This window comes from Somniosus microcephalus, chromosome 14 (assembly GCF_052327205.1).
Source record: "Somniosus microcephalus isolate GS21.2 chromosome 14, FLI_Smic_1.0, whole genome shotgun sequence".
Classification (NCBI taxonomy): domain Eukaryota; kingdom Metazoa; phylum Chordata; class Chondrichthyes; order Squaliformes; family Somniosidae; genus Somniosus; species Somniosus microcephalus.
In genome coordinates this window covers 128,945,884-128,964,585 of record NC_141000.1, presented here as the reverse complement: position 1 = coordinate 128,964,585, position 18,702 = coordinate 128,945,884, and the positions used below count along the sequence as shown (strand labels likewise).

The 18,702-nt window shown below is 47.9% G+C and overlaps 1 protein-coding gene across 2 annotated transcripts in view; it reads left to right on the top strand.

Moving 5' to 3' along the window:
• The window catches only part of gbe1b (glucan (1,4-alpha-), branching enzyme 1b), a 474,062-nt gene that overhangs the window by 391,576 nt on the left and 63,784 nt on the right, over nt 1-18,702 (top strand). For both annotated transcript variants that reach the window (XM_086007319.1, XM_086007318.1), the window contains exons 13-14: nt 7,311-7,495; nt 12,557-12,692. In XM_086007319.1, the coding sequence (XP_085863445.1) occupies nt 7,311-7,495; nt 12,557-12,692 (321 nt within the window). The remainder of the gene's footprint in view (nt 1-7,310; nt 7,496-12,556; nt 12,693-18,702) is intronic.

The following is an 18,702-nucleotide window of genomic DNA, read 5'->3' as shown; positions in this document are numbered from 1 at the left end:
ACCGATAAGACTGGCGTGTGATGCGTCTCCCTACGGCATTGGGGCGGTACTGTCACATAAATTCCTTGATGGTTCAGAGAGGCCGATAGCTTTTGCGTCACGCTCGTTAACTTCAGCCAAGCGTAACTACGCCCAGATTGACAGAGAGGCCCTTAGCCTGGTGTGGGGGGTGAAGAAGTTCAATCACTACCTGCATGGTCAGAAATTTACTCTACTAACTGATCATCAACCTCTCGTCTCCATTTTCAACCCTCAGAAGGGCGTACCGATAATGACAGCACAACGGCTACAGAGGTGGTCCCTTTTCCTAGGGGCACACCAATATGACATCGAGTACAAAGGAACTAACAGCATGAGAATGCTGATGGATTGTCGCGCCTACCGTTGCCGACGGTGGAAGAAGAACTGGCAGTGGATCCAGTGGAGTTATTCCACTCGACTATAGTCGAATGTCTCCCTGTGACAAATGCAAACATAGAAAAGGAAACACAAAATGACCCGACACTCTCCTGGGTCTATGATTTAACGGTGAAGGGATGGCCAGCACATGGGGAACCACTGCTGCCAGCATTCTCGCCGAGAAGAGAACAGCTGTCAGTGTGCAGAGGAACCTTGATGTGTGGATCCAGAGCAGTAATTCCACCCAAATTGAAGGATAGAGTGCTCAATGAGCTTCATGAGGGTCATCTGGGAGGGGTAAAAATGAAGAACTTAGCCAGAGCGTTTGTGTGGTGGCCGGGAATCGATAGAGAAATCGAAGAGATGACCAAGAGCTGTACAAGATGCCAGAAGGTCCAAAACGCCCCACCACAAGCCCCTCTACATCCACGGGAGTGGCCCTCATCTCCATGGCAAAGGATGCACATTGATTTTGCTGGTCCCTTTATGGACTCGATGTTTTTAATTGCGGTGGATGCACATTCAAAGTGGCCAGAGGTAATAAAAATGTCCTCAACCACCACAGAAAAAACTATCACAGTCTTACGAACCATATTCGCCAGGAATGGGCTGCCTGAACAGATTTGCTCTGACAATGGACCACAGTTTGTGTCTGAAGAGTTCCAGAGGTTCTTAAAGAACAATGGTGTTAAGCATTACACATCCGCCCCATATCATCCAGCCACTAATGGATTGGCTGAGAGGTTTGTTCAAACATTCAAGAAGGCTATCAAGGCAATGTGTAATGAAGATATACCCCTACAACACAAGGTGGATAACTTCTTGTTTGCCTACCGGAATGCAACACATGCGGTTACCAACCAAACTCCAGCCATGATGTTCTTCAATCGAAGACTACGATGCCGCTTGGATTTGGTTAAGCCAAACGTCAGAAGAGATGTGGAGAACAGGCAGTTTCAGAATATGAATGAAAGGCCGACCAGGAGTTTTAAGATAGGTCAACCAGTTTTGGCCCGGGACTACCGCACTGAGAAATGGCAGCCAGGAACGATCTGTACACAGCAAGGACCTCTAATGTATACCGTGGACGTTGGAGAGAGCATTGTAAGACGCCATGCTGACCAGATTCTAGAGTCACTGGAAAACGTCAACTCCACACCACGATCTGACACACCTGGCGATGAAACCGAAGTACCAATTGCATCTACCGCAGAATCGGTGATATTGGAAGCAGACGAACCAAACAACGACATTGATCCCGACTCAACCTTGCCAGAAGAACCTGATATCCCAAAGAGGCGTTATCCAGACAGAATCAGGAAGCCTCCTCAAAGACTGAACTTATAATTGCTTAACTTCAACCAATGTATCTAGCAACCGTAATTGTAATTAGTTATTATTTAGTTGTTAAATGAATGTTATGTACTGTTTATCTAAAAGGGGAGGAATTGTTGTGTATGTACCTTTAAGGGAATAACTGGTCTCAGACTGCAGTACCGGCAGTGACCACCCCTGTATAAAAGGCCCTAGCAGGCTTCTGTAGTTTCAGTTTCCGGGTTGTCTCCATTCAGTAAAGACTTGTTATAATCAACTCCTGCTGTCCGTGTCTCAATTATACACGGACATAATAATACCCTTCTTCACTCTTCCATTCCACCCACTGCCTGCTCCTTCCCCACCCTCTCCGATACGTTCCCACACAAACAAACAAAGAGCTTGCGTTTCTCCAGAGCCTTTCACCACCTCAGGACGTCCCAAAGCTCCTTGCAGCCAGTGAAGTACTTTTGAAGTGTAGTCACTGTTGTAATGTAGGAAAGGTGGATTTGTGCACAGCAAGCTCCCACAAACAGCAGAGATAATGACCAGATCATATTTTTTTTTAACAGCAAGAGTCACGATAAAGGAAGCTCTTTCAGTAAAAACACTCATTTACTCCTTGTATCACCCAGCTGGTGATGAGCTGGTCAACTAAGAATTTCTCCGTCTGAAACAAAGACAATGCAAGTCATGACTGTTTCATTCCCAGCTGTAGATGCTCCTGTTTACAGCCCCTTCGTTTGTGAGTTCAGCATGCGGAAGATAGTTTAAGAGCACCAGAATCCCAGATAAATAGCACACAATTGCAAAACATTCCTCCGCTATTTGTGAAGCTGTTTTATCTGCTAAGTGAAGTGCACCACCTGCAGGAGTCTGGTATTGACGATTCATTCTCACCCAGCAGTTGGGCTGGACTAGGTTAGACAGACAAAATCCAATTCAGGAGCACTGATAACAGCTCCTAAACCATATAAGCGGAGTAATGGAAATCGGCAGCACTCCCCAGAACACCCTTTGCGCTAGGAATTTCATTCGCATTGTGACCAGATATTCAGAGGGACCAAACTTGTTGGTGAAACTGGCCAATTAATACTGGGAGGCAGGTGTTCATCAACTAACTAACAACAACTGTTTGTATTTACATATCAGCTCAGGATGTCTTGAGGTGAAAGGTACTATGCAAGTCTGTCTTTCCGCCTGTCTGTCTTTCCGCCTGTCTGTCTTTCCGCCTGTCTCTGTCTTTCCGCCTGTCTCTGTCTTTCCGCCTGTCCTTCCGTCTTGAGGTGTCAGTCAATAGTGTGCCTTGAAGACTGCACCTCAAATAATGTCATTTAAGGCTTGGAACTTAGTGTTGGTGATTTTAGCAGCCAATTCCTTTTCAGGCTTGTATGACATTCCCCGGTGCGCTGTCTCAGTGCTAGTGTTAAGCCATTTAAAATCGATGATGCAACCCTGTCCATTAAATGAGTGGGCGGGAGAATGTCGTACAAACGGATTAAATGTTTGCCCGCTAGCATCCCCAGCAACGAACATCTAAATTTTTCTGTCAACCACTTGACATTTAAGTTTTCTTGCGCGAATAAAACCATTTTCAGAGTTTGGGTGGCAGCACAGCACCACTCCCGAGTCACGCTGGAGGGTCGAGCCACAAGTTCCCAACTACACCTTGATTTCATTGAGATCTGCCCGCCCTCAGCCTAGTGCTTGAGACCTAACATTTTTTTCTCCCATGCATCTCCAGGGAATCAAGGAAAGAAATGCGTTGCATTTCCTTTTTTTTATTCGTTCATGTGATGTGAGCATCGCTGGTAAGGCCAGCATTTATTGTCCATCCTTAATTGCCCTTGAGAAGCCACTGCCTTGAACCGCTGCAGTCCGTGTGGGGAAGGTGCTCCCACAGGGAGGGATTTCCAGGATTTTGACCCAGCGACAATGAAGGATCGGCCGATATATCTCCAAGTCAGGATGGTGTGTGACTTGGAGGTGATGCTATTCCCCTGCATCTGCTGCTCATGTCCTTCTAGGTGGAAAAGGTCACGGGTTTGGGAGGTGCTGCCGAAGAAGCCTTGGCGAGTTGCCGCAGTGCATCTTGTAGATGGTACACACTGCAGCCATGGTACGCCGGTGGTGGAGGGAGTGAATGTTTAAGGTGGTGGATGGGGTGCCAATCAAGCGGGCTGCTTTGTCCTGGATGGTCTCGAGCTTCTTGCGTGTTGTTGGAGCTGCACTCATCCAGGCAAGTGGAGAGTATTCCATCACACTCCTGATTTGTGCCTTGTAGATGGTGGAAAGGCTTTGGGGAGTCGGGAGGTGAGACACTCGCTGCAGAATACCCAGCCTCTGACCTGCTCTTGTTACCACAGTATTTATATGGCTGGTCCAGTTAAGGTTCTGGTCAATAGCGACCACCAGGTTGCGGATTCGGCGATGGTAATGCCGTTGAATGTCAAAGGGCGGTGGTTAGAGTCTCGCTTGTTGGAGTTAGTCATTGCCTGGCACTTGTGTGGCGCGAATGTTACCTGCCACTTATCAGCCCAAGCCTGAATGTTGTCCAGGTCTTGCTGCATGCGGGCATGGACTGCTTCACTATCTGAGGAGTTGCGAATGGCGCTGAACACTGCAGTCATCCGCAAACATCCCTACTTCTAACCTTATGATGGAGGGAAGGTCATTGATGAAGCAGGTGAAGATGGTTGGGCCTAGGACACTGCCTAGAGGAACTCCTGCAGCGATGTACTGGGGCTGTGATGATTGACCTTCAACCACCACAACCATCTTCCTTTGTGCTAGGTATGACTCCAGCCAGTGGAGAGTTTTTCCCTTGATTCCCTTTGACTTCAGTTTTGTGAGGGCTCCTTGATGCCACACTCGGTCAAATGCTGCCTTGCTGTCAAGGGCAGTCACTCTCACCTCACCTCAGGAATTCAGCTCTTTTGTCCATGCTTGGACCAAGGCTGTAATGAGGTTGGGAGCCGAGTGGCCCTGGCGGAACCCAAACTGAGCATCGGTGACTGGTGTGTAAGTGTCGCTTGATAGCACTGTCGACGACACCTTCCATCACTTTGCAAATGATTGAGAGTAGACTGATGGGACGGTAATTGGCCGGATTGGATTTGTTCTGCTTTTTGTGGACAGGACATAACTGGGCAGTTTTCCACATTGTCGGATAGATGCTAGTGTTGTAGCTATACTGGAACAGCTTGGCTTGAAGCGCGGCTAGTTCTGGAGCACAAGTCTTCAGCACGATAGCTGGGATGTTGTCGGGGCCCATAGCCTTTGTTGTATCCAGTGCGCTCAGCCATTTCTTGATATCACGTGGAGTGAATCGAATTGGCTGAAGACTGGCTTCTGTGATGGTGGGAACCTCAGGAGGAGGCTGATATGGATCATCCACTCGGCACTTCTGGCTGAATATGGTTGCAAAATGCTTCAGCCTTGTCTTTTGCATCATTGAGGATGGGGATATTCATGGAGCCTTCTCCTGTTAGTTGTTTAATGGTCCACCACCATTCACGACTGGACGTGGCAGGACTGCAGAGCTTTGATCTGATCCATTGATTGTGGGATCGCTTAGCTCTATCTATAACATGCTGCTTCCGCTGTTTAGCATGCATGTAGTCCTGTGTTGCAGCTTCCCCAGGTTGGCACCTCATTTTTAGGTACGCCTGGTGCTGCTCCCAGCATGCTCTTCTACACTCCTTATTGAACCAGGGTTGGTCCCCTGGCTTGATGGTAATGGTCGAGTGAGGGATATGCTGGGCCATGAGGTTACAGATTGTGGTGGAATACAATTCTGCTGCTGCTGATGGCCCACAGCGCCTCATGGATGCCCAGTTTTGAGCTGCTAGATCTGTTCTGAATCTATCCCATTTAGCACGGTGGTAGTGCCACACAACACGATGGAGGGTGTCCTCAGCGTGAAGATAGGACTTTGTCTCCACAATGACTGTGCGGTGGTCACTGCCACTAATACTGTCATGGACAGATGCATCTGCGACAGGTAGATTGGTGAGGATGAGGTCAAGTAGGTTTTTCCCTCGTGCTGGTTCTCTCACCACCTGTCGCAGGCCCAGACTAGCAGCAATGTCCTTCAGGTCTCGGCTAGCTCGGTCAGTAGTGGTGCTAGCGAGCCACTCTTGGTGATGGACATTGAAATCCTCCACCCAGAGTACATTCTGTGCCCTTGACACTCTGTGCTTCTTCCAAGTGGTGTTCAACATGGAGGAGTACTGATTCATCAGCTGAGGGAGGGCGGTAGGTGGTAATCAGCAGGAGGTTTCCTTGCCCATGCTTGACCTGAATCAATGAGACTTCATGGGGTCTGGAGTCAATGTTGAGGACTCCAAGGGCCACTCCTTCCCGACTGTATACCACTGTGCCGCCACCCCTGGTGGGTCTGTCCTGCTGGTGGGACAGGACATACCCAGGGATGGTGATGGAGGAGTCTGGGACATTGGCTGAAAGGTATGACTCTGTCAGGCTGTTGCTTGACTAGTCTGTGGGACAGCTCCCAATTTTGGCACAAGTTCCCAGATGGTCGTGAGGAGGACTTTGCAGGGTCGACTGGGCTGGGTGTGCCTTTGTCGTGTCCGTAGCCAGTGCCGAAGTCGGTGTCAAGTGGTCTGTCCGGTTTTATCGTTTATTATTTTTTTTCCTAGCAGTTGTGTACAACTGAGTGTCTCGCTGGGCCACTTCAGAAGACAGTTAAGAGTCAACCACATTGCTGTTGCTCTGGAGTCACATATAGGCCAGACCGGGTAAGGACAGCAGATTTCCTTCCCTAAAGGACATTAGTGAACCAGATGGGTTTTTGTGACAATCCGATAGTTTCATGGTCACCGTTACTGATACTAGCTTTTTATTCCAGATTTATTTAATTAACTGAATTGAAATTCCCCAGTTGCCGTGGTGGGATTTGAACTCAAGTCTCCGGATCATTAGTCTAGGCGTCTGGATTACTAGTCTAGTGACATTACCACTATACTACTATTCCCTATAGCGCCTTTCACGACCTCAGGACATTCCAAAGCGTTTTACAGCCAATGAAGTGATTTTTGAAGTGTAGTCACTGTTGTAATGTGGGAAACACAGCAGCCAATCTACGCGTGGCAAGCTCCTGCAAACGGCAATGTGATGATGACCTTTTTCAGTGATGTTGGTTGAGAGATAAATATTGGCCCAGGACACCGGGGAGAACTCATCTCTCTTTCTTCGAAATAGTGCCATTGGATCTTTTATATCCACTTGAGAGGGCAGACGGAGCCGTGGTTTAATGTCTCATCTGAGAGACGGCACCTCCAATAGCGCAGCACTCCCTCGGTACTGCACTGGGAGTGTCGGCCTGGATTTTGTGCTTAGGTCCCTGGAGTGGGACTTGAACCCACAACCTTCAGACTCAGAGGTGCGAGAGAGTGCTACCTACTGAGCTATGGCAGCCACTGTGGTGCGAAACGGAGAACGATCCCCTGCCACAAACTGTCCCGCCCAACTGGTTAAACCAGGGTGTGATGGCAGCTACCAGCTGCATGGGTAAGGACAGGGCGATATATTGCTCTGCATCAATTTTAAAAGCTTTGCTCATTCCCTTGTTGCAGGCAATGAATTCGGACACCCTGAATGGCTAGACTTCCCCAGGATAGGGAACATGCAGAGTTACCATTACGCCAGACGACAATTTAACCTTTTGGATAATCGTCACCTTCGCTACAATCAGCTGAACACTTTCGACTCAGACATGAACAAGTTGGAAGAGAAATACGGTTGGCTCGCAGCACCACCGGTGAGTGGCACTGCCTCGATCTCGGGCTCTCAATCACTCCCTCTCTCACACTCTCATTTTCTCTCACTCATTCCCTCTCGCTCCCCGCCTCTCGCTCCCCGCCTCTCGCTCCCCGCCTCTCGCTCCCCGCCTCTCGCTCCCCCCTCTCTCGCTCCCCCCCTCTCTCGCTCCCCCCCCTCTCTCGCTCCCCCCCTCTCTCGCTCCCCCCCTCTCTCGCTCCCCCCTCTCTCGCTCCCCCCTCTCGCGCTCCCCCCCTCTCGCGCTCCCCCCCTCTCGCGCTCCCCCCCCTCTCGCGCTCCCCCCCCCCTCCCGGCCCCTCCGACAGTGCAGCGCTCCCTCAGTACTGACCCTCTGACAGTGCAGCGCTCCCTCAGTACTGACCCTCCGACAGCGCAGCGCTCCCTCAGTACTGACCCTCCGACAGCGCAGCGCTCCCTCAGTACTGACCTTCCGACAGTGCAGCGCTCCCCCCTCTCCCGGCCCCTCCAACAGCGCAGCGCTCCCTCAGTACTGGAGTCTCAGCCTAGATTTCGTGCTCAAGTCTCTGGAGTGCTACTTGAACCCACGACCTTCTGACTCAGAGGTGAGGGTGCTACATTGTGTGCTCAAGCCAGACACACCTATCATTAGAAGGAAGGCAGAGAACACAGCAGAAATTTAGCACAAAATGAATTTTGAAGCCTGCTTGTAGCAGTCCAGGTAGCTCCCTGTATAATGCATTTCACCCACAGCAATCTTCACATTGAAGGTTGTTCTGAAATCCTCAATCGCATCCTGATATCTGTTTACTCCGAGTACTGAACAAAATCCCTGTAAATATACCTTGGTTAATCGTGACTGAAAATAAAGCCGAGGATTGTTAAATTATAACATTATAAATAATTATATCTCAGTAATTTACATAAGCAAATGTCCTGCATCTGTTGTTGTATTAATAGAATTGGGCTTTTTAATGACTTCCGAATTGTTTCTAATAAAATGCACTCGCTCTGTGGTTTGCACTGGTCTCTGATTTGGACTGATGAGGCAATTAGTAAGCGTTTCTACTTGTGCAAATAATGATGAATGGTGCCAAAGAGCAGGATCATGAGTAACCACCTCCCTCCTGCCTCTGCATAGTCAATGTAGCCTCTTGGGTTTGATAGTATTGATCTTCTAAAATAACTAGAATAGAATAATAGGTGGCTTGGAGTGCCTTGCTAGGTAATGTATCTTGGTACCACTTACACTATCTTGCAGTGCTCCCTCTTCCCATTAGATCTAAGATCATCTCCTAAACCCAGTGTGAAAGCTATCTCCATAGTGTGTCAGCCGTGGCTCAGTGGGTTGCACTCTCGCCTCGGAGTCAGAAGGTTGTGGGTTCATAGTCCCGCTCCGGAGACTTGAGCACAAAATCTAGGCCGACACTCCACTGCAGTACTGAGGGAGCGCTGCACTGTCAGAGGTGCCGTCTTTCAGATGAGACATTTAACTGAGACCCGTCTGCTCTCTCAGGTGGACATAAAAGGTCCCACAGCACTATTCCAAAGAAGAGCAAGGGGAGTTATCACTATCAACATCACTAAAACAGATTATCTGCTCATTATCACATTGTTGTTTGTGGGAGCTTGCTGTGCGCAAATTGGCTGCGGCGTTTCCTATATTACAACAATGTCTACACTTCACAAGTACTTGATTGGCTGTAAAACATTTTGTGACGTCCTGAGGTCGTGAAAGGTGCTACATAAATGCAAGTCTTTCTTTCTTATAGCCAGCCTGAGTGCAATGACTGGCCTCTTGTTCATGGCTAAATGTGGATTGACCACCTCCAATTCTACTGTTGCTCCCTTTCTTGTCAGCCATGGCTCAGTGGGTAGCACTCTTGCCTCTAAGTCAGAAGGTTTTGGGTTCATGTTCCACGCCAGCGACTTGAGCGCATAATCCAGACTGACTCTCTGGTACAGTGCTGAGGGAGTGCTGCACTGTCTGAGGTGCCGTCTTTTGGATTAGACATTAAACCGAGGCCCTGTCTGCCATCTCAGTGGACATAAAAGATCATATTGCACTATTTCGAAGAAGAGTAGGGGAGTACTCCCCGGTGTCCTGGGCCAATATATATCCCTCAACCAACACCAATAAACAGATTATGTGGCCATTATCCAGCCTGTGGGACCTTGCTGTGGGTAAATTGGCTGCCGTGTTTCCTACCATACAACAGTGACTACACTTCATTGGCTGTAAAGCGCTTTGGGGCGTCCTGAGGTTGTGAAAGGCGCTGTATTAATAAATGCAAGTTTTTTTCCTATGGCCAAACCTCCATATTACTCTGAGAGCCTCCTGAAAACCATAGAAATTTACAGCGCAGAAGGAGGCCATTCAGCCCAAGGTGTCCGTGCCCTGCTCTCTTCCTGTACTCCTGACTCTATTTATCCACGTTTCCCTTAAAAGATGGAATGGGCTCAACCTCAATCAGTCTCAGTGATGGTGTTTCATGGAATCTTACAGCACAGAAGAGGCCATTCGGCCTGTCATGCCATGTGTGCTGGCTCTTTGGTCGAGTTCTCCAATCAATCCCACTCCCCCACTCTTTCCCCATCGCCCTGTAATTTTCTCCCCTTCAAGTATTTATCCACTTCTCTTTAGAAAGTTACGATTGAATCTGCTTCCACCGCCCTCTCAGCCATGCTCCAACAACCCACCGCGTACAAAAATGTCTCCTAGCCTCTCCTCACTTTCTTAGTGACAATTTTAAATCAATGCCTCCTTGTCACTCCCCAAACAGAGAAAGCTGTCTTTTCCTATTCGCCCTATCAAAACCCTTCATTATTTTAAAAGCTTCTATTTAAATCTCTTTTTCGCCCCCTCAGCTTCGCTGGAAATTGTCCCACATCTCAACTCACTCTTCGTAACTATCATTCTTTATCTGATTCCTGAAGTGCACCATCTGCTCTTTTGACGTCTTCCATCCCAACTTCTAACCTGCGAAATTCCCCATCGTTATCATTGGCCTCCAACTTGGTACCTACCTCCTTCCAAACCACCTTCATCGATTCCTTTCAAAACGTACTCTCAACCTTTCCATTCTCTCCAGCCCTCTGTTTCTTTCCAAAGTCCTAGAATGTGTCCTTGCCTTACAAAAATATTACCGCCTTTTCAATCACTCTTTCTTTGACACAGTGCCGGCCGGGGCTCAGTGGGTGTCAATCTCGCCTCTGAGTCAGGAGGTTGTGGGTTCGAGCCCCACTCCAGAGACTTGACCACAAAAATCCAGGCTGACACTCCCAGTGCCAGTACTGAGGGAGTGCTGCACTGTCGGAGGTGCCGTCTTTCGGATGAGACGTTAAACCGAGACCCCGTCTGCTCTCTCAGGTGGACATAAAAGATCCCATAATACTATTTCGAAGAAGAGCAGGGGAGTTACCCCCGGTGTCCTGGCCAATATTTATCCCTCAGCCAACAGATTACCTGGAACTGAGTATCAGGCGCTGTGTATAAAGGGCGGACAATCCCGTTTTGCGCCACCACCCGAGACAAATTTCGAGGCCGAGAACGCCATGCTTGTTTCCCCTCCCCCTTTCATCATTTTGTAGATTCACCTTGACGTCATGATCAGCAGGCATGTCTTCAGCCACTATTTCCCAGGACTCTGGCCTTCCCCCGATCAACACCTCCCTTTCTACTTTCAAGAACCTCCTTAAAAACTCTGTTCTATGCGCGCACTTTTGCCTCCCGCAACTCTTCGCCGTCCTTTTGCTCCCCAGTTGGTGTCTTCTGTCCTCCAACACACTCCTGAGACCACTATACAGGAGAAGGGCTGCAGATATGTACATTGTCAAGTCCGGTAGACTGGGGATCGAACCCAAGAACTCAGACTCGATGGATTATGTGCTAAGATACTGGGCAACCGGCAACAGAGAACTTTTTTTAAAATATTCTTATTGGCAAATCCTCAAGATTAACAGAAAAAAAATCCTAGTGATGGAACAATTTTCTCTGCATTGAAATGGCCTTTTTGCATTCTTCAGATCATTTAAAAAAAACGCTGAACACATCAAAATCTCTTGCATCAAAGAGTGCCGTCATATAGTGATTGCAGAGAAAAGCAAAGACAACTGTATGTTTAGATCGCACCCGATTGCACCTCGAACATCTCATAGTGCTTCACGCACAATGAATTACTTTGACGTGCAGTGACTGCATAGTAAGATCCTTCAAACAGCAATGCGGTGAATGACTAGTTTTTGGGTTGGGTCGGGGTGGTTACAGGGAGGAATGTTGGCCACAACACCTGGCGGGCTCCCTGTTCCTCTTCACATAGAATCTTATAGCACAGAGGGAGGCCATTCGGCCCGTCGTGCCTGTGCCGGCTCTTTGAAAGAGCTCTCCAATTAGTCCCACTCCCCCTGCTCTTTCCCCAAAGCCCTGCAAATGTTTCCTTTTCAAGTATTTATCCAATTCCCTTTCGAAAGTCACTATTGAATCTGCTTCCACTGCCCTTTCAGGCAGCGCGTTCCAGATCACAACAACTCGCTGCGTAAAAAATAATTCTGCCCATCTCTCCTCTGGTTCTTTGCTAATTCTCTTAAATCTGCCTCCTCTGGTTACTGACCCTCCTGCCACTGGAAACAGTTTCTCCCGATGTACTCCATCCAAACCCATCATAATTTTGAACACCTCTATTAAATCTACCCTTTAACCTTCTTTGCCCCAAGGAGAACAATCTCAGCTTCTCTAGTCTCTCCATAGTGCCGTGAAATATTTAATCTCCACCACAATAGGGAGATGGGATTATAGTTGGGTATCTCCTTCAAAGGACTGAACTTCTGCCAATGCAACACTTGCTTAGTACGGCACTGGAGGACATCGAATCGTAGAAATTTCAGCACAGAAGGAACCATATTTCCCATTGTGCCTGTGCCAAGTATCCTGACACATTTGGTGCGTGTGAAAAGGTCTGTGGGACCTGGAATTCACTCGTGAGGGAGCATTGTGCACCTTAACTGCAATTCCATTTCTTGCGTGTTAGGGTGCATGTGTGTTTTGTTCATTAATAATCTTTCTTTTACATGCCTCCCCCTCTAGGCCTATGTGAGTGAGAAACACGAGGAAAACAAGGTCATCGTCTTTGAGCGCGCAAATCTTCTTTTCATCTTCAACTTCAACCATCAGAAGAGTTTCCCCGACTACAGAGTGGGAATAGACCTGCCCGGGAAGTATCCTTTAACATAAGGTTTGGCCATGTATGTTGTTTATGTACAAGGGCCCAGTGCTGGACAGGACGCTCTCCACCGAGATGGAGTTTAAGCCATGTTGGGAGCACAGTAGAAGGAGCATCACCTCTCGTGATGTACCTCCATGGTGTCCAACCGTTTGGAGCAGTTAACTGCATCCAGTTTGTGAGTGGGCCATGTGCGATTGGGTTGCTTTGAGTTGCAAAAAATTACGCCGAATGTACAGCACAGAAACAGGCCATTCGGCCCATCTGGTCTAAGCCAGTGTTTATGCTCCACATGAGCCTCCTCCCACCCCTCTTCATCTGACCCGATTAACATATCCTTCTATTCCTTTCTCCCTCATGTGCTTATCTAGCCTCCCCTTAAATGTATCTGTACTATTCGCCTGAACCACTCCCTGTGGCAGCGAGTTCCACATTCTCACCACTCTCTGGGTAAAGAAGTTTCTCCTGAATTGCCTATTGGATTTATTAGTGACTGTCTTATATTCATGGCCTCTAGTTTTGCCCTCCCCCACAAGTGGAAACATATTCTCTACATCTACCCTATCAAACCCTTTCATAATCTTAAAGACCTCTATTAGCTCACCCTTCTTCTTTCTAGAGTACAGAGCCCTGGCCTTTTCAGTCTTTCCTGATAGTGATAACCTCTCAGTTCTTGTCATTGTGATTAAACACCACGTGCAACAATTCTTAACATTGGGCTGTCATCTTCAGATGACAATATTGTAGTGATTCTGTTACTGGACTAGTAACCCAGTGAACTTGAGTTCAAATACCATCATGGCAGTTTAGAATTTGATTTCAGTTTTAAAAAATCTGGTATCAGTAAAAGTGACCGTGAAGCTGTCCGATTGTTGTAAGAACCCCAACTCGTCCTTTAGGGAAGGAAACCTGCCGTCCTTACCCGGTCTGGGCCTATATGTGACTCCTGTAGTTTTCTTGGAGGAGGTGATGTGGTGAGAAGCAACAGTCTAACCCACCCCTTCGTCCATCCTTTTAATTAGCCCAGGTCCCTTTGAAGTATTAATAACAACTTGTATTTATATAGCGCCTTTAACGTAGTAAAACGTCCCAAGGCACTTCACAGGAGCGATCAGACAAAATTTGACACCGAGCCACAGAAGGAGATATTAGGACAGGTGAGCAAAATCTTGGTCAAAGAAGTAGGTTTTAAGGAGCGTCTTAAAGGAGGAGAGAGAGGCGGAGCGATTTAGGGAGGGAATTCCAGAGCTTGGGACCTAGACAGCTGAAGGTACAGCCACCAGTGGTGGAGCTAAGAAGTGGGTGGATGGAGAAGAGGCCAGAATTGGAGGAGCGCTGAGATCTCGGAGGGTTGTATGGCTGGAGGAGGCTACAGAGAGAGGGAGGGGGGAGGCCATGGAGGGACTTGAAAACAAGGATGAGAATTTTAAAATCGAGGTGTTGCCAGAGTGGGAGCCAATGTAACTCAGCGAGGGCAGGGGGAGATGGGTGAACGGGACTCGGTGCGAGTTAGGATACAGGCAGTCTCCTCAACGCAAGGTTTTGTGTCAGTGCCAAATTTCATACTGTTGGAATCCCCCTGCTCCATATTGTTTAGAGAAAGCGACCAAGAACACATCCCTGCAGATTTCTATCGCTCATTAAGTGACTGATCCTTATCCACTCATCATTATCTCCATTCACTTTCCATTGCCAAGTTTCTATCCAGCCAGCTAATTTGCTATTGAATCCGAGCCTCGTGCCGTGGCTGTAGATTTCCTCCTATTTTAATGCTGAGTGGCTGTTCAGTGAAAATTATCACCGAAATTTGCAAGAGGCAAACCTTTGTGTGCAAAGTTTCCTCATTGCAAAGTCTGCTAATGCCAGTCTCTTCATGTCTGACATCAATTAGCCCCTCAGCTCAAAATGTTTTAAAATTCTGTTGCTGCTGTTTGTACTGTGCTTAGTTTCAGTATCACACGCAAGACTAGAATTTAGTGACTGTCAGCTGTGCCAATTTCCTTTGTGCTTGGGAGTGTGATCCGCTGCATTGAGGCTGATAATGGTGGCTCCACTGCATTAGCACGTAAGAATTTTTAGGGGAAGACCTTCACCCAAAATCTCTATTGCTAAACAGCACAGGCACGATGGGCCGAATGCCTCCTTTTTAAAAATTCATTCACGTAATGTGGGCGTCACAGGCAAGGGCAACATTTATTGCCCTTTGAGAAGGTGGTGATGAACCACTGAAGTCCGTGTGGTACGGTTCTGGTCTGTAAGGTTCTATGATCTCTACCTACCTGCCGTTTCATAATGGGCCGGGGTGGGGTTGGTGGTGGAAGAGGTGGGCAGGTGTTGGAGGGGAAGAGGTGGGCAGGTTAAATCGGTTGCCGTTTGTACAAGATAGGGCCAGACTTTTAAGCATGGAAGTGGAGCCCCAAGGACCTTGAAGAACGAGATTGGGCTGTGTCTGTATTAATGCTTTACAATATGCATGGATCAGATTAAGTCTGGGCTCTGCTACGTCCAGCACTACATCTTCAGCCACTAATGAACAGATAAGGTCGGTGGGATGAATCACTAATGTGTGGTCTCTTGAAGCTTGTGAATGTCTTTTGACTCCAGTACTCTGTTAGGCTGCTTTGAAGTTTATTTATTCATGCGTCCTTGTCTATTGAGATTGCATAGAAATAAGATGGAATGTGGATTCATAAGGTTTTTTTTTGTTAATTTTACATGTATCTCTTAAAGACTTGTGTTTATAATGCATCTTACAATGTGTCAAAGTGCTTCGCACATTACACAGTAACGTTAGTAGGCAAGTGCTGGAGGCATTCTGCACCACCAAAACTTGCAGGGCTATGGGGAAAGGGCAAGGGAGTGGGACTAACTGGAGAGCTCTTTCAAAGAGCCGGCACAGGCACAATGGGCCGAATGGCCTCCTTGTGTGCCGTATCGTTCTGTAACATCCTACAGACAGCAGTGAGATAAATGAATGCTTAATCTGCGTTTTGGTTGGGGGGTGCGGGGGGGGGAGGGGTGGTTAGTTGAGGGAGGAATGTTTGACAGGACACTGGGAAAACTCCCCGTTTCTCTTCGAATAGAACCACGGGATCTTCCTGTCTCCGCTTGCGCCACTGAACGGGGCCTCGGTTTATTTGAAAACCGCAATAATGCGGCTCTCTCTCAATACTGCGCTGGACTGTCGGCCTGGCTTTCTGAGCACTCTATTACAGAAACAGCTTGCATTACTACAGTGCCCTCTCATAACCTCAGGACGTTCTAAAGCGTTTCACAGTCAATGAAGTGCGTTTTAAGTGCAGTCACTACTGTAATTAAGGTCAAACAGACTTGGTGGCTGTGTGTTCAATTCTCTTGAGCTTTTTTTCTGTTTCCATTTTAGCCCATCAATAGCAATTACTTTAATTGTGACAGAACTGCTCTATATTTTAGCTATATCTTGTAACAACAGTAATTATAGCCAACGCTGCACAGTTAAAATTGGTTTGGAATGATGCATGTAATTTCATTCTCGCAGCGCAGCATACTGAAGAGGCATTTTAATTTCAAAAAATGATATAAGCTATTTAACTGGTGCTATAATTGACAAAATTGGTCCAAGCAAATTACTCAGCATGGTGAAGGGGGTCCACATCCCATGGGACACAAGTTAAAACTGAAAAAGTAAGAAGGAAGCAATGTGGAACTTTTTCACCCAAAGAGGAATCGAGTTAGGAAATAAGTAACCAGAAAAGGACATTGAAGTTGAACACCATAAATGGGGCCAGGAGATAATGAGATGCATTTCTGGAGAAAGAAGGGATTGAGGGAGAAGATGTCCCCCAGGGATTTGTACTGGGGCCGCAGATTTTCACTATATTTATAAATGATTTGGATGAAGGAATAGAGAGCCGTGTATCTAAGTTTGCAAAAGACGCTAAGTTAGGTGGCACAGTAAATCGTAGATGGGAGCTGCAAAGCAACGTTGATAGATTAAATGAGTGGGGAAAACTGTGGCATTCAAATGTGGGAAAGTGTGAGGCCATCCACTTTGGACCTAAATGGTGAGAAGCTAGAAACTGCGGATGACAATTGAGATTTAGCGGTCCAACTAAAAGCTAGTGGGCAGGTCCAAAAAATAATTTAAAAGGCTAATGGAATGTTGACCCTTATCCCAAGAGGGCTGGAATACAAAAGGGTGGGAGTGATGCTTCAGTTGTACAGAGCGCTGGTCAGACCCCATCTGGAGCACAGCATTCAGTTCTGGGCCCCGCACCTCAGGAAGGGTATATCGGCCTCGGAGGGGGAAAAGCGCAGATTCACCAGAATGATCCCGGGGCTAAAAGGGTTAAATTCCGAGGACAGGTTGCACAGACTGGGCTTGTATTCCCTCGAGTTTAGAAGATTAAGGGGTGATCTCATCGAGGTGTTGAAGATGATTAAAGGAGTTGATCAGGTAGATAGAGAGAAACTATTTCCTCTGGTGGGGGGAGTCCAGAACAAGGGGGCAGAACCTTAAAATTAGAGCCAGGCCATTCAGGGGTGATGTCAGGAAGCACTTCTTCACACAAAGGGTGGTGGAAATCTGGAACACTCCCCCCAAAAAGCTGTTGAGGCTGGGGGTCAGTTGAAAATTTCAACACTGAGATTGATAGAGTTTTGTTAGGCAAAGGGTATCAAGGGTTACGGAACCAAGGCGGGTGGATGGAGTTAAGTTACAGATCAGCCATGATCTCATTGAATGGTGGAACAAGGCTTGAGGGGCTGAATGGCCTCCTCCTGTTCCTATGCAGTTGAGGGATATAGTGAGAAGGTGGGATTGAGGGATATGGTGAGAAGGTGGGTTGTTGGGATTGAGGGATATGGGGAGAAGGTGGGTGGGTGGGGTTGAGGGATATGGGGAGAAGGTGGGTGGGGTTGAGGGATATGAGGAGAAGGTGGGTAGTTGGCATTGAGGGATATGAGAAGGTGGGTGGGTGGGGTTGAGGGATATGGGGAGAAGGTGGGTGGGGTTGAGGTATATGGGGAGAATGTGGGTAGGTGGGGTTGAGGGATATGGGGAGAAGGTCACTGGGATTCAGGGATATGGGGAGGAGGTGGTGGGTGGGGTTGAGGGATATGGTGAGAAGTGGGGTTGAGGGATATGGGGAGAAGGTGGGTGGGGTTTTGGGATATGGGAAGAAGGTGGGTAGGTGGGAGTCAGGGATATGGGGGGTAGGTAGGGTTGAGGGATATGGGGAAAAGGTGGGTAGGTGGGGTTGACGGATACGGGGAGAAGGTGGGTAGGTGGGATTGAGGGATATGGGGAAAAGGTGGGTAGGTGGGGTTGACGGATACGGGGAGAAGGTGGGTAGGTGGGATTGAGGGATACGGGGAGAAGGTGGGTAGGTGGGATTGAGGGATATGGGGAGAAGGTGGGCAGTTGCGATTGGTCTGTCAAAGTGCTGTGGCTTAATAGTCTTTACCTGTTCCCCTCTCTTGTTACGTATTGCAGTATCTATTTGTAAAAACTCACCATGAAGGGGCAGTTGTGGAGATGACTGGGGTGGGAGGATCACGAGACTGTGGGGCAAGGCAGAGCTTGGTGGCTTGGGAGCAGCCCAACATGCAAGCGATCTCGTTCGCATCTTCTGTTGCCTGCCCTTCAAAGAAGGAAAGAAAGGACTTGCATTTCTGCAGCACCTTTCACTACCTCAGGACGTCCCAAATGTTTTACAGCCAATAAAGCACTTTTGAAGCATAGGCACTGTTGTAATGTCGGAAACGCAGCAGCCAGTTTGTGCATGGCAAGATCCCACAGACAGCAATGTGATAATGACCAGATAATCTGTTTCAGTGATGTTGGTTGAGGGATGAATATTGGCCAGGACACCGGGGAGAAATCCCTTGCTCTACTTCGGAAGACTCACCATTCAAGTGCAAAGAGTTGATGGGACGGAGGTGTCTTTGTCTGGGAAGTCTGTGTGTCTCTTACAAGAAGGCTTAAAGTTGCTGAGATGTTTACACAAATGTGGCAGTGCAGACTTGTCTT